General features: G+C 48.0%; 1 protein-coding gene across 2 annotated transcripts in view; it reads right to left on the bottom strand.

Moving 5' to 3' along the window:
* PREX1 (phosphatidylinositol-3,4,5-trisphosphate dependent Rac exchange factor 1) overlaps positions 1–23,933 on the bottom strand; it is a 411,313-nt gene extending 387,380 nt beyond the window's left edge. For both annotated transcript variants that reach the window (XM_029611388.1, XM_029611389.1), the window contains exon 1: positions 23,432–23,933. In XM_029611388.1, coding sequence (XP_029467248.1) covers positions 23,432–23,575 — 144 coding nt within the window. In that variant the 5' untranslated portion in view covers positions 23,576–23,933. The remainder of the gene's footprint in view (positions 1–23,431) is intronic.
* Positions 23,934–27,500: the final 3,567 nt, after the last annotated feature.

Below are 27,500 nucleotides of genomic sequence, written 5' to 3'. Positions count from 1 at the left end.
TACAGTTACATGGAATTGTTGAAATCAAGGCCAAGATCTAAAAGACCAAGAAAAATCTCAGATAGAACTACCCGAAAACTGGTCAACTCACAGATCACTGCAAAAGGACCTGCTGAAAAGTTTAGCTGACACTGTAGTTCACAAGTCCACAGTACAACATTGCTTACACAACAGTGATCTGCATGGGAGAGATGTGAGACAGAAACTTTGTCTATGATTGCATCACAAAAGACATCTAAAGTTTGCAAAACAAAACCTCGATAAGCCTGTCACTTTTTGGAACTTTTTGAAATTAATATTAAACTGTTATGACTACAACTACACAAGATATTGTAACTTCCATTTCTTAACAAAGTTTCTGACAGTTGAAATTGTTAAGTGGTCACAATTAAAGATTCTTTTTTATAGCTTTCCCCTTCTTTGTAAGAGTGAATTACAGTATCTTCATTTTCCAATGCTCAGATAAAATAAGAGGAGTTCATAGTTGTTGAAAGTAGACAGAACAACCACCACAACCTGAGAAGTCAGAAGGGTCAGAGTATTTGTTCAACCACAGAATTGTCTTCACTTGACTAACTGAATGCTTAATGAGTCAATCAACATGTTTGGCCTTTTAAACTATATTTTTTCAAAAAGTAGTAACGAATCAAATGATAGGGTGTCCAAGGTTTTGCACATGCCATATTCACAGCTTTATTATTCTTAAACTGTTAACATGAGCAAATAGCAATTTTGACTTAAAAATTGCAGAAAGATGTTGTATTTAACTTAGTATCATGAAGAGATTGTGTCACCTTCTTTTCCCTTAGAAATTCATTGAAACATACAACTTGACCAGAAGTGCCTAAACTTTTGACCACCACTGTGTGTTAAGGATAGAAATCCACTTTATTAAATGCTTACAATTAGTCTTTCCCACTGCTTCTAAATGTCCTCCTGACACTCTCCTTGGCATTTTGGAAAACAACATCTTATGACCCAACTGAGATTTCTCAAAATCCTTTTTATCTTGTAGGCACCGGCTAGGTGAGGAAACACAGAACTCAGACCACAGTTTATAATAAGGTGATGAGGGGAAGGTGCAGAATGGATCAGATTTCACAGGCAGGGGGGAGCTCAGAGTGGTCAATCTCTGTCCTTCTGTCAGAAGATTTACAACTCACTGCAGATTGATGCACCAGATTCAGGAGGGAGAACGGCTGCCCTGCAGACGGACATCTGGATATCAGTAGTTCAGACAGGAGGCTATGCAGTAAAGGAAGCGAGTGAGCTGAATTTCCCAGAGGAAGAGGAAAGAAACAGCAATATTGTCAAGTGCCTTGAGAGCGTGGCATGATCTGTCATTGAAAAGGCCAGCTCAGTTCATTTCTCACCCACACTGGGACTTCCAATCTGCTTCCTTAAAAAAAAAAAAAAAAAAAAAAAAAAAGGGGGGAGGGGGAAAACAAGGCAAAAAAATATCCCAAACCTCTACTAAATATACCTGTTCCACGATTTCATTCTTCCTCGCTTAATGCAAACTTGGATTGCAATTATCAGCATTACTATCCATTGCATGCTTCAACTCAAGTAAAAATAAATTATTAAACCAAGCAGTGAAAGACTCCATTGCATTACTGAGTAAGCATCTATTCACCCAGTGACCTACACCTGCTCAAAACATTACCAAAGAGTCCAACAGCATGAAAACCATAGCTAGGAAATGTAAGCACATCTTATGCCAGCACCCTACGGAGACCCAAAACACGAGCTTGAAGCCAAAGGTTCGACAAGGCAGTTGGGCTGCTAGTTGGCCAACCTATGCCTTTTTTTCTTACTGCACAAACACTCTGGTTCGCTCAGATACAGTTTATTAAAGGAAAATTAGGTTCTTACCTTTGCTAATTTTCATTCCCGTAGTACCATGGATCAGTCCAGACAGCTGGGTTATGCCTCCCCTCCAGCAGATGGAGTCAGAGAGAAAACTGAAAGCACCCCCTAGATATACTGGTGTGCCACCTGCGATCCCTCAGTATATGTGATATCAAAGCAGAAATAAGGAATGAATCACCTTCAACTGTACCCCCAAGAGAATGTCAAAAATTGTTATCTATATCATCACCTAAATGACCAGATCAAGTAGAAACCTCCTCGAGAACAGGTAAAACCAGAAATAACAAATAGGACACCACAGAGCGAACAATAAAACACGAGGAAAGGAGACACTTCACCTCGAAACTGTGGCATCTATTACAAATACAAACTGTAATGGAAGAAAAAAACAGAAATGGAACACGAGCGGACTCCCAGAAGTACTGAGGGCGGGCGTCTGGACTGATCCATGGTACTACGGGAACGAAAATTAGCAAAGGTAAGAACCTAATTTTCCTTTCCCAGTACTTACCAGGATCAGTCCAGACAGCTGGGATGTACCCAAGCCGCCTTAACTGGGGTGGGACCCTGAGAGTCCCGCTCGAATTACACTGCTTCCAAAGGACTCTGCAGGAGGACCACGGACATCCAGGCGATAATGCCTGGCAAAAGTATGCCAGGATTTCCATGTGGCCGCCCTGCATATCTCTTGGCAAGAGACCAAGTGATTCTCCGCCCATGAAGTCGCTTGAGATCGCAGAGAATGAGCCTTAAGCCCAGCAGGAACAGGCTTACCACATCCGACATACGTGGCCGCAATAGCACCCTTTAACCAGCGTGCAATCGTAGCTTTGGATGCCTGGAGACCCTTCTTGGGTCCATTCCACAACACGAAAAGGTGATCTGACTTCCTAAAGTCATTGGTAACCTCCAAATAGCGTAAAAGGATCCGACGGACATCCAGACGCCTCAAGTCCCTACCTTGAGAAGACTGCAGGTCCTCGTCCGAAAAGGAAGGTAATTCCACCGTTTGGTTGACATGAAACGCGGAGACCACCTTGGGCAGGAAGGAAGGAACAGTTCGTAGAGAAACCCCTGACGCCGAAATGCGCAAAAACGGTTCCCTGCAAGAGAGAGCCTGAAGCTCCGACACCCGACGAGCCGAGGAAATGGCCACAAGGAAGACAGCCTTGAGAGTCATATCCTTCAAGGAAGCCGCCTTAATAGGTTCAAACGGAGCCGCACACAAGCCACGGAGTACCAAGTTCAAGTTCCAAGACGGACAGGGAAGCCTGACGGGAGGACGCAAGTTTTTAACCCCTCGCAAAAAACGCGCCACATCTGGATGACTCGCAAGGGAAGAGCCCTCGACCTTACCCCGCAAGCAGCCCAAAGCCGCCACCTGAACTCGAAGCGAATTATACGCTAACCCCTTCTTCAATCCATCCTGTAAGAACATAAGGATATCCGCCACGGACGAACGTCTGGCCGAAGTACCCACCGTGTCACACCAATCATGGAAAACTTTCCAAACCCTCGCGTAGGCGAGCGTAGTGGACGACCGACGAGCCCGAAGGAGAGTAGACACCACCGCGTCCGAATAACCTCTCTTCTTCAACTGCTTCCTTTCATAAGCCAAGCCGCCAGACAAAAACGATCCGCCAGATCGAAAAATACCGGACCCTGACGAAGAAGATTGGGAAGATGACCGAGACGTAGTGGGCCGTCGACTGCCAAGTTGACCAGATCCGCGAACCACGGACGCCGCGGCCATTCCGGAGCCACGAGGATCACCGGACCGTGATGGGACTCTATGCGTCTTAGCACTTTCCCTACCAGGGGCCACGGAGGGAACACATAAAGAAGAATGTGACGAGGCCACGGAAGTGCTAGCGCGTCCACCCCTTCTGACGCGTGCTCTCTCCTCCGACTGAAGAAGCGTACCGCCTTTGCATTTTGACGGGTCGCCATGAGGTCCAAGCGCGGAGTCCCCCACCGCCGCGCGATGAGAGCCATCGCCTCCGACGAGATCTCCCATTCTCCTGGATCTAGGTGCTGCCGGCTGAGGTAATCCGCTTGAACGTTGTCGACGCCGGCAATGTGGGTGGCCGCGAGACGCTCTATGTGCCTTTCCGCCCAGGACATCAACAGCGCCGCCTCGGTCGCTACCGCCCGGCTTTTTGTGCCTCCTTGTCGATTTATGTACGCCACTGTGGTCGCATTGTCCGACAGAACTCTTACTGCACGTCCGCGTACCAGTGGAAGGAGACAACGCAAGGCCAGGCGAACTGCTCTGGTCTCCAATCGGTTGATGGACCAAGTCGCTTGGAGTGCTGACCAGGTGCCCTGGACTGCACGGGACTGGCAGACCGCTCCCCAGCCCGACAGGCTGGCATCCGTTGTCACCACCAACCAAGGCGGGGGTTCGAGGTCCACCCCCTGTAGAAGATTGTCTGGAGTCAGCCACCAAGAGAGACTGGAGCGAGCCGGCTCCAGCAAAGGCAATTCTATCCCGTACTCCTCCGAGCGGGGATCCCAGCGAGATAGAAGTGCTCTTTGTAACGGACGCATATGCGCAAAAGCCCATTGTACCATTTCCATAGTAGACACCATATGACCAATGACTTGTAAATAATCCCAGACCGTGGGAATCTCGAGCTCCAACAGGCGCCGTACCTGAGTCATGAGATTGAGCATGCGTTGCTGCGGAAGAAAAACCTTGCCCACCAAGGTGTCGAACCGAGCTCCCAGGAACTCCAGCTGTTGGGTCGGTTCGAGTCTGCTCTTCGTGAAGTTGACTACCCAACCCAACTCCTGCAGCTGGTGCACCACTAAGGAGACCGCCCAGGTGCAGGCCGCCTGCGACTTTGCTCGAATGAGCCAATCGTCGAGATAGGGATGCACGAGGACGCCTTGACGGCGGAGGGAAGCCGCTACCACCACGAGAACTTTGGTGAACACCCTCGGCGCGGTGGCCAACCCGAAGGGGAGGGCGCAAAACTGGTAGTGGTCCCCCATCACCATGAACCTCAAGTACCGTTGATGCCGTTCTCTTATTCCAATGTGAAGATAGGCCTCTGTCAGGTCCAAAGAAGCCAAGAATTCTCCCTTGTGGACGGCCGCAATAACAGACCGGAGGGTCTCCATCCGGAAGCGGGGCACACGCAACGCCTTGTTTACTCCTTTGAGATCCAGAATGGGTCGGAAGGTGCCCTCCTTCTTGGGCACCAGGAAGTATATGGAATACCGACCCGTCCGTAGCTGGTCCCGCGGAACCGGAACCACCGCCCCCAGAGCCTGCAGATGGGCGACCGTTTGGGCGATAGCTACCTGTTTTTCTACCGGGCCGCATGGCGATACCAGAAAGAGATCCCGGGGGGGACGTACAAAATCCAACTCGTAGCCGTACCGGACCACGTCGAGGACCCATTGATCCGAAGTGATCTTGACCCACTCCTCCCAGAACCGGGACAGCCGACCTCCGATAACGGGAACGGAGGAGTGGGCCCGCGCACCTTCATTGTGCGGGCTTGATGGCAGGAAAGCCTTGGGAAGAGCCTCCGCGTAGAGGCCTCCTGCCGCGAAAGGAAGAAGAAGACCAGGCCTGGGATCTTGTCGCCTGCTGCCGCTGGGGAAGGGAACCCCCTCTTCCCCCACGGAAACGCCGTTGCCCCCGAAAGCGAGCCCTAGCGTTACCAAACGACCGAGATTGCCGAGGCTTATCCTCAGGCAACTTGTAAACTTTGTTGTCACCCAGGTCCTTAATGAGCTGATCCAGCTCCTCGCCAAACAGCAACTTGCCCTTAAAGGGGAAGGAACCTAACCTCGCCTTGGAGTTGGCATCCGCCGACCAACGACGGAGCCACAGCAACCTCCTGGCTGAGACCGCCGAGGACATAATGCGAGCCGATGTGCGCAACAAGTCATACAGGGCATCCGCAGTATAAGCGACCGCCGCCTCAACACAATTTGCCTGCTCAGCCTCTCCCGGAGGGAGCTCCTGCATGGTCAGCAGCTGCTGAACCCAGCGGAGGTTGGCCCTCTGCACAAGGCTGCTGCAAGCCGCCGCTCGGACCCCCAGAGCCACCACGTCAAAAATACGCTTTAATAAGACCTCAAGCTTGCGGTCTTGGAGGTCCTTCAACGCTATACCCCCCGTCACGGGGATAGTCGTATGCTTCACCACAGCCGTGACAGCCGAATCTACGCGGGCGTCTTCAAGAGCTCCAATGACTCCTTGGGTAAGGGATATAGCCTTTCCATGGCCCGATTCACCCGCAGGGACACCTCTGGGAGGTCCCATTCCTTGGAAACGATCTGTAAGACCTTGTGGTGAAAGGGAAAGGTCTGCGGGGGAGCTCTAATCCCTGCCATTGCAATATCCCCTGTAGACGTGTCCGCCTCCTGCGGCGGAGTCGTTAACTCTAGCTCCTGTAACACGTGGAGAATAAGGGAGCTCAATTCCTCCTTTCCAAACAAACGTAGCACCTGGGGGTCATCCCCTTCTACGGCCCCCTGAGTATCCGCCGTCAGCAAGTCCGGAGCCCCCGGGGACTCCGGCGCGGCTCCTGAGTCTTCCGGGTCCTCAGCTCCCCCCCCCGCGGACGGGGACCCTGGCCCCCGGAGGACCCCGCGCCCGGCGGGGTCCCCTGGGGCAAGGCAGTGGTCCTGGGGACCTTCGGGGGAGCGGGCGCCTCTGCCTCCCAGCCGGATTCTGCCTGCAAAAAGGCTTTGTGCATTAGGAGCACAAAATCAGAAGAAAAGGGGACCGCCCTTTTCAAACATTTCTTCGGGGCATCAATAGAGGGGGGGGCTCGAGGAGTCCCCAAATCGGGCTGGGAGCGCGCGCTCTGTGCACCAGGAGAGGGAGGAGGGGAGATTTCCTCCTCCTCCGACGCTGACGACTCAGCCTGCCTCGTGGCCAAGATGGCCGCCGCACTCCTCCCCGAGGGAGGAGGGGCCGGAGAACAACTGCCTGCAGCGCTGCGATGCCGGGACGGAGAGGGGAGAGGAGACCTGCTGCGGGCAGCGCTCGGCCCCCGAGAGGATCCCTCGCCCCCGGGAAAACATCGGGGACAGAGACCCTCTCGGGAGAGTCGCGCCCCCGCCCCCCCACAGGACACGCAGAGCGACGACCGCGGCATCAGCGAAGAGAACGGAGCTGCAACACAAAAACGGCGCCAAAAGCAAGGTGAGGAAAGAGCCTCACAGATACAGCGCGCCGGGTGAACTAGCCACCCCCTCCGGGTCCAAGAACACGCTGGCAGGCCGGGGTTAAGGGAAAAAATAGCTCACTGCCTGTCCCCAACAGGACTTAAGTGGCTCAGCTAGCCCAATTCAAAAAAACTTTTTTTTTTTTTTTTTTTTTTTTTTACTTTAAATGTTTCCCAGTACCGATAAACTGACCAGACCAGGACCGCAGGTTATGCCTCTCAATCTGCTGGAGTCAGAGAATATACTGAGGGATCGCAGGTGGCACACCAGTATATCTAGGGGGTGCTTTCAGTTTTCTCTCTGACTCCATCTGCTGGAGGGGAGGCATAACCCAGCTGTCTGGACTGATCCTGGTACGTACTGGGAACAAACAATTCTAAATGATAAACTCCTATACAACATCCAGCTGTTCAGAAGCAAACAACGGCACTTCATCCAATTGGCACTTCTAAACAATCAATCCACCCCTTCCCCATCCCAACCCCAGTCCTCTCATCAGTTAATGATGCAGGCAGCACTCAACCTGAGCAGCAAGACAAGCAGCTCATCCTGCAGCAGTAGCACATTTAAGACTAAACAAAGAAAATTCTTTTTTCACTCAACGCACAATAAAGCTCTGGAATTTGTTGCCAGAGGATGTGGTTAGTGCAGTTAGTGTAGCTGGGTTCAAAAAAGGTTTGAATAAGTTCTTGGAGGAGAAGACCATTAATTGATATTAATCAAGTTTACTTAGGGAATAGCCACTGCTATTAATTGCATCAGTAGCATGGGATCTTTTTAGTGTTTGAGTAATTGCCAGGTTCTTGTGGCCTGGTTTGGCTTCTGTTGGAAACAGGATGCTGGGCTTGATGGACCCTTGGTCTGACCCAGCATGGCAATTTCTTATGTTCTAGGGACCAAGTGGCAGGATGCATCTTAGAAAAGATTTTGAACACATAGGGGGCTTACATACAAAATGGGAGAAAACCGTGACCCATGAACATAAGAACATAAGAAATTGCCATGCTGGGTCAGACCAAGGGTCCATCAAGCCCAGCATCCTGTTTCCAACAGAGGCCAAAACCAGGCCACAAGAACCTGGCAAGTACCCAAACACTAAGAAGAACCCATGCTACTAATGCAATTAATAGCAGTGGCTATTCCCTAAGTAAACTTGATTAATAGCTGTTAATGGACTTCTCCTCCAAGAACTTATCCAAACCTTTTTTGAACCCAGCTACACTAACTGCACTAACCACCTCTTCTGGCAACAAATTCCAGAGCTTTATTGTGCGTTGAGTGAAAAAGAATTTTCTCCGATTAGTCTTAAATGTGCTACTTGCTAACTTCATGGAATGCCCCCTAGTCCTTCTATTATTTGAAAGTGAAAATAACCGAGTCACATCTACTCGTTCAAGACCTCTCATGATCTTAAAGACCTCTATCATATCCCCCCTCAGCCGTCTTTTCTCCAAGCTGAACAGCCCTAACCTCTTCAGCCTTTCCTCATAGGGGAGCTGTTCCATCCCCTTTATCATTTTGGTTGCCCTTCTCTGTACCTTCTCCATCGCAACTATATCTTTTTTGAGATGCGGCGACCAGAATTGTACAAAGTATTCAAGGTGTGGTATCACCATGGAGCGATACAGAGGCATTATGATATTTTCCGTTCTATTAACCATTCCCTTCCTAATAATTCCTAACATTCTGTTTGCTTTTTTGACTGCTGCAGCACACTGAGCCGACGATTTTAAAGTATTATCCACTATGATGCCTAGATCTTTTTCCTGGGTGGTAGCTCCTAATATGAAAGCTAACATCATGTAACTAGAGCAAGGGTTATTTTTCCCTATATGCAGCACCTTGCACTTGTCCACATTAAATTTCATCTGCCATTTGGATGCCCAATCTTCCAGTCTTGCAAGGTCCTCCTGTAATGTATCACAGTCTGCTTGTGTGTGGGAAGTTAAGCAAGTATTTCTTTCTGGGTGCACCTGGGCCTGTCCCGCATGACTCATTCACACTGGGCATTACTGATTTTATGCCCTCTCCCACCATATCACATTTCATTCCCATGTTCCATTCAGTATGCAGGAGAACCACAGTAAGGTACAAAAGTCTACAATATATATAGGACAGATCTCACCGAGATCACCATAAAAAAAAACCATCACCAGCATCAGTGTGTTCCCTGAGATAACCAGGCTTCAGTTGCAATGATACATCATCTCCTCACTGCTCACAGCTTTTCCTGGGATCATCTATCCAGGACAGCAAACTGAATGAAATGCAGCTCCGTCAACAAGGACTGAACGTCATACCATAATATAAAGAGGCTAGATTGTAAGCAAGAGCCAACAAACTGCATATTGCAAGTTGTCATAAAGAAAAAAGCACAACATGCAGGGCTCTCTGGCATAGGAACTGCTAAAATTTCAGCATATTTTTTTGGAGAAAAAAAAACAAAACACATTAAGGTCTTAATAATGTGACAGACGTGGACTGTGAACAACAAATCTTTGGGAAAGGGTTATGTGGCCCTTAAGTTACAGCATGGTACTGAAAGCCATACTTTGTTCTCTGCACTTCTCCTGGCACCGTTTGTGAGGTCAGGGCTGCCAATAAGCTTCACCAATTGGATCCAGGTCATCTGGTCAGGCTCAGCCAGTCCTGATTTTACCCCCATTGCATCTATGGATCTGTAGTTCCGATCTTTCTAAGGCAAGCAGGACTACAAGCCCATAAATGCAATGACTCAGTCTGTTCAGGTTGAGTCTAGCCAGCTGGCGACCTCTCTCCCAAATAATTCCTCCCCCCACCCACCCAACTCACTGGCAGTATCGCTTTGCGGTTAGAGAGCTGAGTTATGTACCTGGAGGCTGCAGCTCTATTTCCTTAGCCCCCATCTACTGTATGACCACCATATGCAAGATCGTGCAGTCATATGTTCAAACTTAAGATGGTAAGCTCTTTCTGAAGGGACACTGTAAAAATGTGAGGTAAAAGGTCAGCTACCATGCATCACCCTTGAGCAAAGATGCAAACAATATCCAGAAAGAAGTCAAAAAGGAACCGTGGGCAATGTATAAGTGATCAACAGCAAAACCAAAAAGTCCTTAGATCCAATCTTTCTAAAACCCTTTTAACCACCAACCATAATTGTGAGAAAAGTGAGTGTGATGGAAAAGTAAAAAAGACATGTCCCTACGTGCCTGTCAAATCTTAAGTGATGACCACACTCCCACCCCAGGGGCTGTGAATACTGCCTCCACAGCATCCCTAGACCCAGATAGCAGAAGACCGGCCTTGGCGATGGAACAAGAGACCTTCCTTATGGCACTGCATGGCGCTGCCACTCAGCCGGCACACTTAAATTCTTCTCTAAAGATAAGGCTCTACCAGTTACTTTCACCTCGATATTTTGTCTTTTTCACATTCCATTTATAATAACATTCTCGCCCAACAGTCAAACAGGATAAGACGTGAACATTTTTGCCCTATCAGGTGTGTCAGGTTAAAGTCAGGCACTTTGGACATGAACAGAGAGAGAGAGGTGCTGATCAGGAAGACGGAAATCGATAGGAAAGTGTGTCCTAAGCATCTCCTTTCAATACACACCCCATCCCACAAGGTCTTGGGTGCATGCTTCTTCCCATTAACCAACTACATAAATCTCTCACTTTAAACCATTTTTTGTAAAGTATAAAAATGTGTTTACAGGGAATATTCACTCCGTGTAAAGGTTACATTTCAAGGGCAGAGGTCACCATTCACAGAAGGAGGCTGGCTAGCAGACTACTCGCAGCCAAAATGTCCGATCAACAGCTCTCTGGGGAGAACTGGCCTCTCTTTAAGGTCACGGCAAATCCTCTACGGCTCGTGAAAGAAAACAAAAAGAAATCTGCCTGTTTACGTAAGGATTTCAATGAGGAAAACAGATTGTTATCATTCCAATTCTGAGATTTGAGATCTATAAAGTACATTTTTATAGACACACTATTTGTATATAAATACCATTTCTCAAAGCCACTCATGTGCTGTCTATGCTAAAGTCAAATGCGGGACACAATGCTGATGATTTATTTGAGTGGTTCTGCCTTCCTAATGAGAGTGGGATGGGTTTCAGCTGCTTCTTGACTTATTAATGTATTGATATTTTTATTTATGTGTTGTATCGATCTTTTATTTTATTATGATTTCTCTTCTACTCTGTTGAAAACTACTTTGGGTTAAATTTCATTCAAGGAAGGGGATGTAAGAGGAACTTAAAATAAAAGAGTCTCCATGCACTCCCTCTGGCTTATAAATTAAACAGAAAATCACACAAATAGCATTTTGGCTAAATGGTTTTCATGTTAAAAATTGGGCTAATGGTGCCCGCTTTAAACCAAGCACTCACAGGGTTTAGCAGCCAGCAGACAAGAATGAGATTCTCAAGATCTTGAGACATCAACTTGGGTAGAAGTGGGCCCTTGAAAAAAGTGTGCATGTGTGTACGTTTCACGGGGAGAGGCAGGGGTAGGCAGCAGGAGTGGAGGCGGTGCTCCTTAATTCCCACACACAGCTGAAGAATCTGCAGGAAAGCAAATATTTTCATTTCATTGTCCTGGACGAAACAAAATAGGAAATGGCAGAGTCTCAGCCGATGGACTTTCCAGGTCTTGTTGCTATCACTCAGAGGAGAATAAGACACCAGACCCCATTATGGCAAAGCTTCAGACTAAGGTAAAAAGCTTTCTATTCTTGGTGCGAGCATTTCAAATTACAAAGTAGTCTACAGGAAGGCAAGAAATGTGAAGGAAACCGGTTCATTGGTAGTCACAATTTATAGTTTCCTAGAAGTTTTTCATTGCATTAACTCGAGCTGGTGTATTGAATACCTGATGTTAAGATAAAACTCATTTAAACTGTACGCACGATCCAAGCACATCTCATTTAGCATTGGCCTAGAGTTTTCTTTATGTTGTGAACATGGACGGATGCTTAAGAGTGTGAACCCCTGTGCTGTGGCGTGACCTGCACAAGCCGGGACTGGTCACAGTCCATGCCGCTGGTGGGCAAACGCATCCGGGCACAGGCTGACTGGAAAGGGAATACTCTTGTCTTGGAACTAGGAACACACTTGACTTGGAAGAGAAACACTTGGATGTCCAACACATACCAGAAGGGAAACTCAACCTCCAGTCATTCAAAAGCCCTTTCACACTACTGCTTGGAAGTGGTTTGAGCATGAGGACAGACAGAGGCTGAGGACTCAAGACATGACGAAGGCTTGAACATGACTCTGAAGACTTGGACCTAGCGAAAGCACTAAAGACTTGGAAACATGAAGAAGCTCTGGGTCAGCCCTGCACCACAGCGCAACCTGCACAGCCTGTGGGCTGGCCATGGACCACGTCAATGGCGGCATAGACTCTGCACTTGGAACTTAACAAGGACTTGGCATCAGGGCTTGGAACATGATGAAGTCTCTGAGGAGGTCCGGCACAGCTGCGTGCCCTACACAACCTGTGGGCTGATCACGGTCCAAGGCAATAGAGGTGCAGGCACTGGGCTCTGGAACAAGGCAGAAGCTGGAAAAGAACTCCAAAGACTGGGACAGGACTCAGGAACTTAGGCTTCAGAAACTCAGATTCAGGAACCAGGGTTGGATTTCCAAAGACTTGAGCCAGAAAAACGAAGACTCTGAAGACTCTAGACAGGACGAAGACTTGGAACCAGGAAAATGGCAAGGACTTGGGTTCAAGAACAAAGTGAAGACTTGGATTCAAGAACAAAACGAAGAGACCAGGACATCACAGGAACCAGGAGACCAGGAACATGGAACAGGCAAATGGAGGACCTCGAAGGTGCTAGCAGACCTTTGCAAAGACCCCAAGGAACTAACTGAAGGGCCCTTTTATAGAGCTGCAGGAAGAACATCATCAAGTAGAGCCGTGGGGCTTTTCCCACTGCAGTTCCATTAAATCTTCAAGAGTTGCGTGCTCTCCAGCAGGAGCAGGAGCTGTGGAGGTGGCGTTCCAGGCCACAAGGATAGCAGAAGCAGCATTGGGAAAAGCAGGGCTCCAGCCACACAGAGAGGCAAGGCAGTGACGCCGGCACAAGGCCGCACCAAGAGACAGAAGCGACGCCCGTCGGCATCAGGATTTGGCGGTGTCCGGGACTCAGGAGGTGAGTGAGCCGCTTGCGGGCCTGTCCCACAAGTAGAATCGCAACACTTTACTTCCTCAAAAATCTGAAAACATTTCCAAAATCTAGAGGGTAATAGAAGGTGGCTTCCAAATTTTTCTTCCCTTTTTGAATTGGGATGTTATTATGTTGACGTTCCAGTCATTAAAAAACTTTCACGTTTGGTTACATGGAAGCCAAAAGGGCGATCAAGTTTAAACCCGCTTGGGGTCAGATGCAGGATGTGAGAAGAGCGGGAGGGTAAAAGAAATGGGTGTGGGCCTGGGTGTTGGACTATGGATGTAAACTTACATGCTCATCTTTCCACAATGGAAGGGAGTCGAAAAGAGGAGATGACAAAGCCGATGAGCAGCAGTATGACTGCAACAAGCCCTGAAGACGATGCGGCACGGTCAACCAACATGCAGGGCAGATTTAAGATTTTGGTGCCCAAGAGCACCAGAAGTGCCCACTGGTTCCCACTAAAACCCAATAAAATACATGTTCGTATTCATAAACTTCTGTAACCCCCATCCTGTTCTGGTCCTGGACACAGGGGGCACATGGGGAGAGCCACAGACCAGTCAAAGCCCCCATGACATCCCAGGGTTCCCACACTGTGGGGGAGGGGGGTTCAGTCTTTTCAAGGCCCTTAGGGTTTTTATGTCTCTGGGGCTCTTCGGCACACCAGCTACAAGTATTCAAAAATAACCACTCTTGACACTTGTGCTCTTGTTCAAAACAAAGAGTCTTTACTGAGGCTAATGGCGAGGTAAAAACAAAGTCCAAAAGCCTGGCACACAACACCAAAAAGCAAATCTCAGTCTCTACTCAAGCTCCTCTGCCCCAACACGGATCAGCTCTTTGGGACGGGGACCCCTTCCACCCTGGGCCCTCCCAGTACCTGTTGGGTAGCTGAAATCTTCCTCAAGGATTCCTTTTCCTTTCTCTCGAGCCCCTGGCTGAGTTTTGGTTAAATCAGTCTTTGACTCTGGTGGACTTTCCCCAGGCAGAATGCCTCTCCTCTGGCACCTCCCAATGTTACACTGATCGGGGTTCTGGACCCTTCGTGCTGCGGTGCAATTGGCGCAACCTATTGGGTGAACCCACCAGGCTTGCACAAACAAATGGCGGAGAGGCCCCTTGGGCAGGACCGGCTGGAGCTTCACCTCGCCCTTGGGGTCTGGCAGCCGACAGGTCTTAGGTGATGCTCCTCCTCAGCACAATGGCACTGAACTTACATCACAAAAAGGCAAGGCCTAGTGAGACCTCTGTCACACTAAGGGACTCAGACCAGCTGAAGCCACAAAATGCACATTTTTGTAAAAGGCATAACTGCCTTCTTAGGGGTAAAAAAAAAATGGCACCCCCCCCCCCCCCCCCCACTATACATCATTATGATGACTTATTTCAACTTTCATTACAACTTTAGAACACAGCAAGAGCCCCGCTGCCTCCTACCCTCCCTCATGGCCTCTTCCCAGATCCTCTGCCTCCTATTCTCCCTTCCCCCATCTCCGGCCCACCCCTTCACCTCATTTGACCAGTCCCAGGCCCAGCAGAGATCTTCTGGTTCTGGCAACAAACTAGAAGAAAGATCAGTGAGGGTCCACATGCTTTCGGGCCCTACAGAAGCCCCACCCTTTGCACAGGTTTCCATGGTAACAGGAAGTCTATGAGGGGGGAGGAGGGGGCAGGGCCACCGCAGGGTCTGTGAGCTCGCACTTCCTGAAAGAGTCAGTACGGAGTTGTTCTATTGCCACCTCCGCCTGAAGATCTTGGTCATGGCCGTGCTGGGCCCAGGGCTGGGCCATATTTCGTCTGGCTTTGAGCCGGCACATGGAAAACCCAGATCTCCTCTCATGCCTTCAAAATGTGGCAGTCATGGCCAGTTGTCTACGCTGGGTCTGCATAAACCCCAAGGCCTGCCTTCTCAGATGTAGTCAAGGGGCAGGTGGCAAGCTTCCTAGCCTGGGTGGGAGGCTGCCTTGGCTACACTCCCTGTAACAGCAAAAAAAAGAGAAGAAACAAACAAAATCTCCTGCAAGCTATAAAGCTGACAGGGCTGACAGCTGAGAAACATCCATAGCTAAAACAGCATGGGAAGGAACCACTGGGCGGGCAGGGGGTTCAAATGGTCCTTATCTGCAGGCATCTACTGTGTTACTATGTCTAGCTTCAAATATTTTAAACTGAACTCCCCACATGCCAATAATGCTAATTCAATTTTGCAGGCTGCCTTGCGTTCTGAGAGCCTTGCAAATTCAAGCTGGATTTCTTCTGGGGATTTCATGAAAAACGTTGCTGTCTGCAGCCTTGTTATGCACAGTTGGGTGTGCCCTACTCCCCAGGTCACTCTACTCTGCCAAGAGGAGAAAGAGGTTGTGTCTATCTAGAGTCTAGACGGTGGAGACATTCAGACTGCATCACTTTCGTCACAGCACTGAAAAGGGTAACTTTCCAAATTTAGCAGGTGATTAGCAGGCTCTTGTGTGTGACCACCGGAGAGACTGGAATCATTTTAGAGAAAAGACAACAGGTCTGCCAACCTTCTCGTAAAACCTTAACAGGCTAATCCATGGCGGGGTGCAAGCCCTGTTGGGATGCTATTTGCCCTAGTGATTGGGACATTATATGCGCTGAGCACATGTGTGCTCCAAGTCTCATGTTGAAATTACATCCCAAGACGGAACGTCTGCTCTTGAAAGCTCCTTGTGCTACACTTCCAGACTGTATGTTGTCTACTACCAAAACACAAGAAAGCTAGAAAAATCACCCCTTAATTATAATCAAAATATAAATTAAGGGAAAGGGGTTGGACTGTCTTAAAGATATTTTCTGGTATCATATGATATGCTAGAAGCCAGGATCACAATCACAGCTAAGAACCACCGGGGTATAATCATATACCAGTTTGTCTCAGTTACGTCAATATAACCTCCACTATTCTGTTCTTATTTCTGAAATTTAATTTTTATATTTTTTTCTTGCAAGTGAAAAAAAGGTTCAAATATATAGAAAATGAAAACCTTATTCCATGTAAAATTCACAAATTCCTCCAAGGGAGTAGATCCCACAGCACGGAATAAATGATGAGAAGAACAAAGAAAAATTAGCTTAGCGGCTCAGCGTAAGTGATTGCTTCAGTGATAGATATCTCAGTGCCCAGTTATTCAAAACAGACCTGACACTGACAGCGTTGCGACAAAAATATTGTCTGCTTCGGGGCAAGTTAAAGCTTATAAACTATGTTTGTCGAATGTACATCTCGTTCCTGAGCAAGGCACAATGCAGGCGGTGAGGGAGTTTGGACCTACTGGCACAAGGGAACTCATTGTCGCTTTTGTCACTGTTCCTGCAACTAGAACTATTTTCATCCATGAGAAAATCAAGTCCGTTCCAGCCCTGAAAAAGATGCACCACGCAACCTGCAACCTGAATTCAAAACAAAAAGCCCATCCCCATCCCACTCACCTACAAATGGGCCAATACAGAAAAACCTCCTGGGCGCGTGATTCAGAAAAACAAAAAATGCAAATGAGGGCCCGCGGTAAAAGGAAGCACTAGGGACACTAGCGCGTCCCTACTGCCTCCTTTTTGACAGAAGTGGCGGCTGTCAGCGGGTTTGACAGCAGACACTCAATTTTACCGGCATCGGTTCTCGAGCCCGCTGACAGCCACGGGTTCGGAAAACAGACGCCGGCATAATTGAGCGTCCATCTTCCAACCCGCAGGCCGTGGGCAGATTTTTAATTTAATTTAATTTTTTTTTATTTTTGGGGCCTCCAACTTAATATCACTATGATATTAAGTCGGAGGGTGTACAGAAAAGCAGTTTTTTCTGCTTTTCTGTACACTTCCTCAGTGCCGGCCGAAATTAACGCTTGCCTTTGGCAGGAGTTAATTTCTGAGAGTAAAATGTGCGGCTTGGCTGCACATTTTACTTTCTGAATCGTGCGGGAATAACTAATAGGCCCATCAACACGCATCTGCATGTTGCGGGCGCTATTAGTTTCGGGGGAGGGGGGGGTTGGCCGTGCGTTTTCCACACGCTATTACCCTGTATAAGGGGTAAAAATAGCACGTGGAAAACGCGCGGCCAAACGGGGGTTAACAGTGCGCACTTTACTGCATCGGCCCGAAAGAGCATAAGATCTCGTGGCAGCAAAGTTAACAAACAAACAGGAAAGGTAGGGCAACACAGCTAACACATACCAGCACCAGACACCAAACTACAGGAAAGGTAGAGCAACATAGCTAACACATACCGGCACCAGAGACCAAACTACAGGAAAGGTAGGGCAACATAGCTAACACATACCAGCACCAGACACCAAACTACAGGAAAGGTAGGGCAACATAGCTAACACATACTGGCACCAGAGACCAAACTACAGGAAAGGTAGAGCAACATAACTAACACATACCGGCGCCAGAGACCAAACTACAGGAAAGGTAGAGCAACATAACTAACACATACCGGCGCCAGACACCAAACTACAGGAAAGGTAGAGCAACATAACTAACACATACCGGCGCCAGAGACCAAACTACAGGAAAGGTAGAGCAACATAACTAACACATACCGGCGCCAGACACCAAACTACAGGAAAGGTAGAACAACATAACTAACACATACCGGCACCAGACACCAAACTACAGGAAAGGTAGGGCAACATAGCTAACACATACCGGCACCAGAGACCAAACTACAGGAAAGGTAGGGCAACATAGCTAACACATACCGGCACCAGAGACCAAACTACAGGAAAGGTAGGGCAACATAGCTAACACATACTGGCACCAGAGACCAAACTACAGGAAAGGTAGGGCAACATCTTATAAAACCTGAAATGGCCACAAGGGGAAGTTTCTGGACCTTACACTGTTTCTCATTTCATTTAGAGCACTCAGGATACAGTCAGTTACCTTCCAGGTGGTCATGACTGCAAATCCTTCTATCAATGCAACCTCACTTCATGCTCAGTACTGGTGCAGGGCCTAAATATTTATTTATTTATTTATTTGAATTTCTTATATACCGGCATTCGCGATAGGAGTCGCATCATGCCGGTTTACAAATAACAGGGTGTGATAAAAGGATAAATACTTTAAAAAACTTAGAACATTAACATGTGATAGAAGAATAAAGTAGCAGTTACAATAAAACAGGGATAAAATGTAAACTTGGAATGTAGAGAAGGCGAGAGAAAGATTAACAATGAGATAAAAGATAATAACCAAGGTAAATAAAAACCTGCCAATTTAAATGAGAAGAACATATCCAGCACTTCCCCCAGCCAGACATCTTCCTTAGTTTAAAATGAAAAATAAAAAGGTTGTCAGTGAGTGAAAAATAGATCTTATCCTGTTGCTTATAGCGATTATCTCTTCCTTTTAATCTTACTAGGGCTAGTCCGCCTTGTTGATATCCTGTTTGGGGGTTTTTTTTTCTGAGTTTACACTGTTCACATGAGTTGGAAAGGTGGCAGGAAAGGGATGCAACCACTTGATGGAAGCCAGGTGAGAGTTGTTTTATCCACAGCCTCTCTGCACTCGCTAAGAAGGATGGGGTGGGGGGGAAGGTAGGAGGTGAAACTCAATGTGGGGAAAGAGGGGAAAGCTCCAGACAACATACTATAAAAGTGTGGAGTGGGGGAGGGGTGAGGTCTGTCCGTACCCTTAACCACCTGGCTAAGGTGCCGGCATTTCAATGTCAGCGAATAAGTTTTCGTCCTATGTCTATGCAGGAAGACCATGATAATAATGGATAAACATGCAAGGGGCTATTTAATTAAAAAAAAACAAACAAACAAAAAACCCAGTGGCATGCCCCAAGCCCGTTACTGCAGGAATGCCTTCCTCAATCACACTCCTCTGAAGCTGTCTGTTGAGAGAGAAACCCCCACCCTCTCTTTAAAACAGACCAGCTGGCAAATTTTGCACCCTGCAAAAAATATGGCTCATCTCCAGGAAATGAGGCCTTAAATCTTGGCAGCAGAGAGAACAGTGAAGACCCCAGAAGAGTTGGTCTCACTTCAGCCTGCTCTTGCAGCAGTGAAAGAGAGCAACTGCCTGACTCCAAGTTTTGGAGAACCATGAAAGACAACATCCTACTCCGAGATGGGTGGAGCACGCAGTCAAAAGAACAAACCGTGTGACCTGTGGCTACAGCGGAAATTACACAGAAGCAGCACAGGGAATCCGTTGTCGGCATGTGATGTGGTTTACTTTATCCTAAGGCACGTGGCCCAAAAGACGATACTTATACTGATGATGGGAGAGAAAAATGCTTGGGGGGGGGGGTTTCAATCAGCAAGCACCGACTTTAAACTGAACCAGGGAAGCTGATGTGAGCCAGTGGGTAGAGCAAAGGGACAACCCTCAGAAGATTCCCGTGGCTCTGCCACTGACTCTCTGTGTGATCTCAGGAGAGTCACTTTAAAGGAGTATGTTAACTTAGCCAAGCGTTCTTATACGCTCTCAGATGGAGGGGAAAAGCCATATGAAAGTGACTTTCTTCACAATTCTGGGTTTTTCTTTATGTGCCTTCTGACCCCAAGCTAAACCTCTCAGGGAGCTGCTGTAGGCAGTAGGACAATTCCAGATATACTCAGCAGAGGCCTGGAGCACTACCTGGGAGGGAAGAGATTAGGTTACTCTCCTCATCTGAGAATGTACTGTAGCACTATATTTAGCAATATTATAAACCCTCAGGGAGCCTTTAATGCTTCTTCATTTCACCTGCATCTCCATCTACCCGACCGTAACAGGGCAATACACATATAAAACAGTTCTTTACATTGCATTCTTTTTTTTTTTTTCTGATCCCAGTGATGTTCTAACAAGCACAGGCCACTCTTTTAATGGTAAGCTTCTGACAGGGACGGTGTCAAAACACTTGGCCGTGTATCTCAAACCACTAACCCAACACCTGCAGTGAAGCGGTGGAGGAAACCCTAGCAGGGTGTGAGGGAGGAGGGGAAGTCACCACAGACAGAGACATCCTTTCCCTGAAGTGCATCCGTGGTGCTCAGCTCCCCGCACCCCACCCTCGGAGCTGGTGGCTCTTGAACTGCAATGCTGCTTATTAAACAACTGGAAAACACAGGGGCCGGGGCGATACAGCGAGCGCACTGTTTAAGGCGCGGCTGGACACGCAACCACAGCCCCCTTGTGCTATAAAGGGATTAGCGTCCAAAACACCCCCCCCCCAACCCGCAAAACTAATAGCAATCATCACATGCAAATGCATGTTGATGAGGCTATTAGCTATTCTCCCCAGATCCCCCCCCCCTAAAAAAATGTGCTCCCAACCCACACATTTTTACATTCTGTACATCCTCCGACTTAATATCGTGGTGAAATTAAGTCGGAGGAACCAAAAGGTTAAAAAAAAAAAAAAAAAAAAGTGTGCTGGCGGTCAGATTAGGATAAGGGACGCTCATAAAATTGAGTGTCCGTTTCCTAACCCCCTGACAACCACCTCCTCCTGGGCGCCCACTGCCAAGGAGATGCTAGGGGCACAAATTTTTCCCTAGCGCCTGCTTGGCAGCGCAACCCCTCATTTAAAAATATTCCATCTCTGGCCCAGGAGAGGTGCTGGGCACGCGTTAGGGAAGCGGGCACTCAACACCGAGTGCCCGTTTTCCGAGCTGATTTATTGCATCGGCTGGGGCACCCCCCTAGCACCCAGCCCAGCCAATGCCATTTTTTTTTTTTCAAAATGGCGCCTTACCTGGCCTTGCCCCTGTCATGTGACAGGGGTAAATGTCCAGGGATCGGACCTAGGCCATGCGGCCTAGGGGCTGGAACCAGTCCTCAGGCCCTCCCCTCCTGTGTGATCTTGTACATGCCGATAACAACAGTACTTCTCTCCTCAACCTTTCGGGGGCTTTTCAGGCAATGCTTGAGGCGCCAGGCCACCCGCCCCAGAGATGGCTGCCGGCATGTTTCTGAAGCCATAAAACGCGAAAGCAAGGGGCGTGGCTCCTGATGCCAAAGCCTCGCCAAAACGTACGGTTAACAGGCCTACCAACCCTAAACCAAGCGTCAGACTGACAGCTGGGCCTCGGCCGAGTGACGTTCCGCACGGCCGCTGCTCCCAGATGCTGCAAACTGGTATTCGAGATGAGCTGCTTGTCAGAAGGCTGCACCCTAACAAGCAAGGGCCGTCATCAAGAGTTCGGCGCAACGCCAAAACACTTCCTGTACTTTCTTTTAATGGCAAATTACGGTTTTGTTTTGTTTTTTTTTTAGCACAAGTTCAAAGCCAAGTGTCGTGGATATCCCAAGCCGCCCGTAGCACAATTTCTAATTCAGGACTTAGGACAGAGGATTTCCTCCTCCCTTGCAGTGCAACGTTTTCAGGATAGAATATTCCTTCATGAATCTGACACGTTAATGATAGTGCGCGGAATTAAAGACTAATAATTCTACTTTAAACAGAATTGGGAGGGAAGAAAAGGAGGGGGTTAAGTAGGTGGAAGCTCATATAAACAACCACATCCTTTCTTGTTGGTCGGGTTCTTTTGTGGGGTGGTTGTTTTTTTTCTTTTTTTTTTTTTAAGGCTGTTTTCCACTTGGGTGAATCTTAAGAACTGCGCAGACAAAGCCAGAGGAAGGAGCCTGCCAGAGAGGGAGAAGGGTTCAGATCAATCCATGCTTAGGAGAGCAAACGCGGGGAGGGGGTCGGGGGTGTAAAACCAAGGGAGGCGGCAAAGTAGCCACATTTTACATAATAGGTATGCTCCTCCCTTGCATCACTAGGGCTCACTATTTTTTTTAGATGTTTTTTTTCTTGCACATTTTAAAACTCCACGCCATGCCAGAAAAGCCACCCCCATCCCCCCCTCTCTTGCCGGGTAAAGTTAGCTGTGGAAAAAGTTCCTATTTTTTTAAACAGTGGTGTGTGCGTACCCAGCAGCACGCCCCCCGGTTAATCGAGAGTGTTAAGACGGCTTTCCTCGGGGCACAGAACCGCTAGGTTCTCTATTCTAACCCACCCATGCAAGTGGAGCCCTGATGTATTCCTCCCATCTGACATTGGGTTACCTGTGAAGCCGAGATGAGATCAGTTAGCAGAAGCGTTTTCCTGCTGCTACTGCTGCTCGGCTCTCCCGGCTTCCCAGCTTTAACTCTTTGTTTGCCACCAGTTAAGCTAGGGGCCCCGTTAACTAAGCATTTTCACCACAGGCACTCAGAATAGGAGCAAAAAACTGGGGGGGGGGGGGGGGGGGGGGCAGTAACTTTGTAACATCACAGGTAAACGCGTGCACATGTGTTTCCTTTGAAAATCGTCCCACCGCTAAAACGCACGCCTGCTATGCGGAGCGTGTTCATTTCCCTTGCAAGCCTCCGCGCTGACCTTTTTAAAAGTACGCGGCTAAGTGAAAGCTCCACTCCCAGGAACGCCTGCCTCCTCGATGCCCAGGTAGCCTTGCTTGCGAACATGACATAAAGGCACAGGTTTACCCGCAAAGTGGATGGACAAATTTATAAAATGCCATTTCTGCGCGGACAACAGTGTTGTAGCATGCAGAAATGCGTTTGAAAATTACCCCCAAGCTAGTAAATTGGGCTCTTAAAAAGGGATCAATCACGGTTCTCCCTTTCCACTCAAAAGAATCGTCGTTTCATAGTATAGTCCCTGATAATAAGCCACTCAGTCCCGAGTTTGCCATCTGAACACACTGAGAATCTAAATGGAACTTTTTTTTTTTTTCAATGAAAAGTGAAGCCCCAGACTTGTTAAAAAGGAAGCACTGTATAAGGGGAGCTCACGCTGTGCCTTAGTGGGTGTCCCCCGGTACCGCTGATTGCAGGAGGGGAGGGAGAGGCATCTTGATCAATCCTCCCATTCAAAAGCCCGTCCCGAGGGGCTCCCGTACACGAAGTCATGAAGCGGTATTGGTGTCTCCAGCCTGTTTCCCCGCCACTCACTTGACCCTGTTTTGTTACTGGTGCCAAGGAACGGATATTGCTGCCTTCCCAATACGACCCCCCCCAAACACATCGGCAAAAAAAAAAAAAGGCAACCACACTTATCCCATCCTCTATCGCGCCATAGATGTTTTGTATTATTTTAACTTAAAAAAAATAATAATCATTAAAAAAAATACTTTGGTGACTTGCTACTAGCCCGTTTGTTTGTTTTCTGTCTGGGGACCGGGACATCACACGCACCCGTAACAATAATATCATAATAAGGGATACTCACGGATTGCAGGAAGTGCAGGGTCCCCACATAGTCCCTCTCCGTGCTCAGGATCTCGTTGAGCACGCAGAGCCGCAGCCGGAGTTGGCGATCGGAGTCCCGGGCACTCTCCGCGCCGTGCCCGTGCCCGTGCCCCCCGGCTTCCATCTTCCCTCGCCCCCGGTGCCTTTCGGCCCACCCGCTGCGACCTTCTTCACGGGCACTTGCAGCCCTTCCACGGCTCCATGCTCGCCGCCACCTTCTCCCCCTGCAGAGGACGATCGGAGCCCCCCAGCCCAGCCCAGGCAGGAGAAAGCCCCCTGGTAGCCACGGGGCATGTGGAAGGGGGGGGACCCGGCCCACCCCCCTGGCCGGGGGCAGAGAGGCAGAGTCTCACCCCGGAATCGAACTTTCCAAAACGTGGAGCGGGCAGAGGAGCCCCCACCTTCCCTTCCTCCAAGCAAGGGCTGCGGGAAAGCAAGCTAGACAGTCCCTGGTCGACAATGAAGTGAAGCAGTGAGGCAGAGGGAAACCCTTAATGTAAGGCAGACGCTGCCTCCCAGGGACCGTCTCCAATTTACCAGGCTCTGAGAAAACGCGAAGGCAGAGGTGCAGGCAAAAATGTCTTCTTCTCACGACCACCCCCATAAAGTTTTGCATAGGAATTATCCATTCATAGGCACATTGATTTAAAAAAATATATTATATATACAGTATGTATAAAACTATACAGACAATAGCTGATTTTGAGAGTTCGGTAGTGCTTTATATAATTTTATACAAATTTTATTAGGAATCAGGATTTTAATGTTGTTGGTATTTACAGTGCGTTCAGAAAGTATTCAGACTGCCTTCACTTTTTGCACATTTTGGTACATTACAGCCTTATTCTAAAATGGATAATATGCAGTTTTTCCCTCCTCAATTTACACACAATATCCCACAATGACAGCGAAATCAGGTTTGTAGAAATTTGTGCAAATTAATTTAAAAAACAAAACTGAAATATAACATTTACATAAGCATTCAGACCCTTTGCTACCACACTCAGAATTGAACTCAGGTGCATCCTGTTTCCATTGGTCATCCTTGAGATGTTCCTCTAACTTGATTGAAGTCCACCTGTGGTAAATTCTAGGGATGTGAATCGGGCTTTGGATGATTGAAAATATCGGACAATATTTTCAAAATCGTCAGAAATCGGGGGGTTCCCCAAAAATGATAGGAAAGCCCCACGATATTGATCGTGGGGGTTCTCTTATCATTTTGGGAGAGGGCGGGGAAAAAGGCACACAAAAATAACCCCTAAACCCACCCCGACCCTTTAAAACTAATCCCTTAGCTTCCCCCACTCTCCCAAACCCCCAAAAACATTTTACAGGTACCCTGGTGGTCCAGTGGGGGTCCTTGGAGCGATCTCCTGCTCCCGGGCCGTCGGCTGCCACTAATCAAAATGACGCCGATGGCCCTTTGCCCTTACCATGTGACAGGGTATCTGTGCCTTTGGCTGGACCCTGTCACATGGTAGGAGCACTGGATGGCTGCGCCATCTTGTGCTCCTACCATGTGACAGGGGCTGACCAATGGCACCGGTAGCCCCTGTGACATAGTAAGGGTAAAGGCTATCGGCGCCATTTTGAATACTGGCAGCCGACGGTCCGAGTGCAGGAGGTCGCTCCCAGACCCTCGCTGGACTTTTGGCAAGTCTTGTGGGGGTCAGGAGGGTCCCCCAAGACTTGCCAAAAGCCCCTGGTGGTCCAGCGGGGGTCCGGGAGCGATCTCCTGCACTCGGGCCATCGGCTGCCAGAGGATCTGCAGAGAAAAATGGGAGAAAATCCCCAAATCAAGGTGTGCCAAGATTGTAGCATCATACCCAAGAAGACTTGAGGCTGTAATTGCTGCAAAAGGTGCCTCAACAAAGTAAAAGTACTGAGTAAAAGGTCTGAATACTTATCTAAATATGATATTTCAGGTTTTTGTTAATTAATTTGTACAAATTTCTGCAAACCTGATTTTGCTTTGTCATCAGGGGGTATTGTGTGTAGATTGAGGAGGGAAAAAATGCATATTATCCATTTTAGAATAAGGCTGAAACATAACAAAATGTGAAAAAAGTGAAGGGGTCTGAATACTTTTTGAATGCACTGTATCTGATATGCTGGTTTTAAGGCTATGCTATGTAATGAACTTACTTGCATCCATGTGCGTCCATGTGCGCATGGTTCCTGGCATGGATGCGGTGATTTTATAACATGCATGTGTTGCTGCGCGCATGTTATAAAATATGATTCCTGCGCGCACATGCGCGTCCTATCTTAATGTTGGCCCATGCGTGTGCAGGTGGGTGACATCTCACGCGGACAAAGGGGGGGGGGTGTTTAAAAAATAACGCACAGCAACGCGATTGGGCCTACGCCAGTTCCCTCTTAGTCCGTTCCAATTAAGGAGCGGACTGGGAGAGAACTTTCCTATCCCCCTACCTAGCCTTCCTCCCTTTTCCCCTCTCCTCCCTGACCCCTAAACCTACCTTATCATAATTTTTTTTTTGTTTTAGAACTCACCCACTCCTCCGAGCAGGAGTAAGTTTCGCGCGCCCGCCAGCTTCCAGCGCGCTCTTCCCCCTAGACAGGGCCTAATGGCCACTGTCCCGGTCGGCCCCGCCCCGCCCCGACCCCGCCAACCGGCCCACCTCTTTCAAAGAGCCCGGCACTTCAGCGCGTTCAGGAGATATGTGCGTGGTTGGTCGTTTTTAAAATGCGCTTGGCCCAGCCACGTGCATATCCCCTGGTTTTTGCGCGCATCAGGCTTTGAAAATTTGGGCTTTTTTGTTCGATTTTAATTGTTTCAGTATGTTGGTTGTTTAGTTTTATTTGATTATCAATGCATTTGTTACTATTTTTAGTGATGTGCATGGAAATAAAATGTTTCATTTCATTTTTTTTCATTTTGCTTCATTTGTTTTGTTTTGTTTTTTTCATTTTGTTTCTTTTACTGTGTCTTTTGGTTTGTACCATCTACTTGAAATGAAATAAACACTAAAGTGGGGGAAAAAAAAAACATAAGAAAAAAAGAGAATGGGTTCTCCCTTTCCCCCTGCTGGAACCACCTCCTGCCCGCCCCCCCCCCCCCCCCCCCAGTGCCTCTGAAATTAAAAAAAGAAGTAACCCACACCCATCCACCCACCCTGGTCCCATCTTACCTCATCCATGGGTTGTAAGAAGTTGAAATGGGGGAAGGAGTGGTCCCGTTTTTTTTTTTTAATTGCTCCGCCGGACCTGTGGTTGGCATCATTCTGTTGTATGACCATAGGTTCAAGTATTCCCCTTCCCTCAGTTTACCCTCCGATCATGCCCTGGTTCATTTCAAACCAAAGCCTCTTTTGGTGTGTCCTGACAGGATCATAACCTCCACAGAGGAGGGACTGCTGCTTATTTGTACCTGCACGGCCTGCATACATCTGGTATCGCTGGTATTAGGCTGCCAGTGGAGGGGAAACAAAAACCACTTGGAAACCCTGATCTGACAGTAACACTGCTGTGGCTAAGCTGCAAACAAAACTTGAAGCAAAACAGCTGATTACACAATAAAATGATGCTAGTGATAGTATTTATTTTTTTAATTATGAGTAGGGCTCCTGATCCTAGGTGTTTATAAATTGCAAATTTAGCTGCTAACTTTTCAGGCAATTAGGTGTATTTGGAGAGTACTGAAAATAGACATTTAACAGTGTTTTTGCATCATGAACAGTTCTTCTTGGGCATTTATAGGTTGATTCAAGTTTATACAAATGAAAACCATACAAAAATCTACCACAAATTACAAATAAAACAAGGGTAAGGATAAAGCAGAGTTGCTTACCTGTAACAGGTGTTCTCACAGGACAGCAGGATGTTAGTCCTCATGTATGGGTGACATCATCAGGAAGGAGCCCAATCATGGAACACTTTTGTCAAAGTTTCTAGAACTTTGACTGGCACCTACTGGGCATGCCCAGCATAGCACTAACCCTGCATCCAGCAGGGGTCCCCCTTCAGTCTCGTGTATAGCAAGAAGTACGTGCAAAAAAATAAAATAAATTGCAAGCGAACCCAAC

Source organism: Rhinatrema bivittatum, chromosome 8 (assembly GCF_901001135.1).
Source record: "Rhinatrema bivittatum chromosome 8, aRhiBiv1.1, whole genome shotgun sequence".
NCBI lineage: Eukaryota > Metazoa > Chordata > Amphibia > Gymnophiona > Rhinatrematidae > Rhinatrema > Rhinatrema bivittatum.
This window is presented reverse-complemented; position numbering and strand designations above follow the sequence as displayed.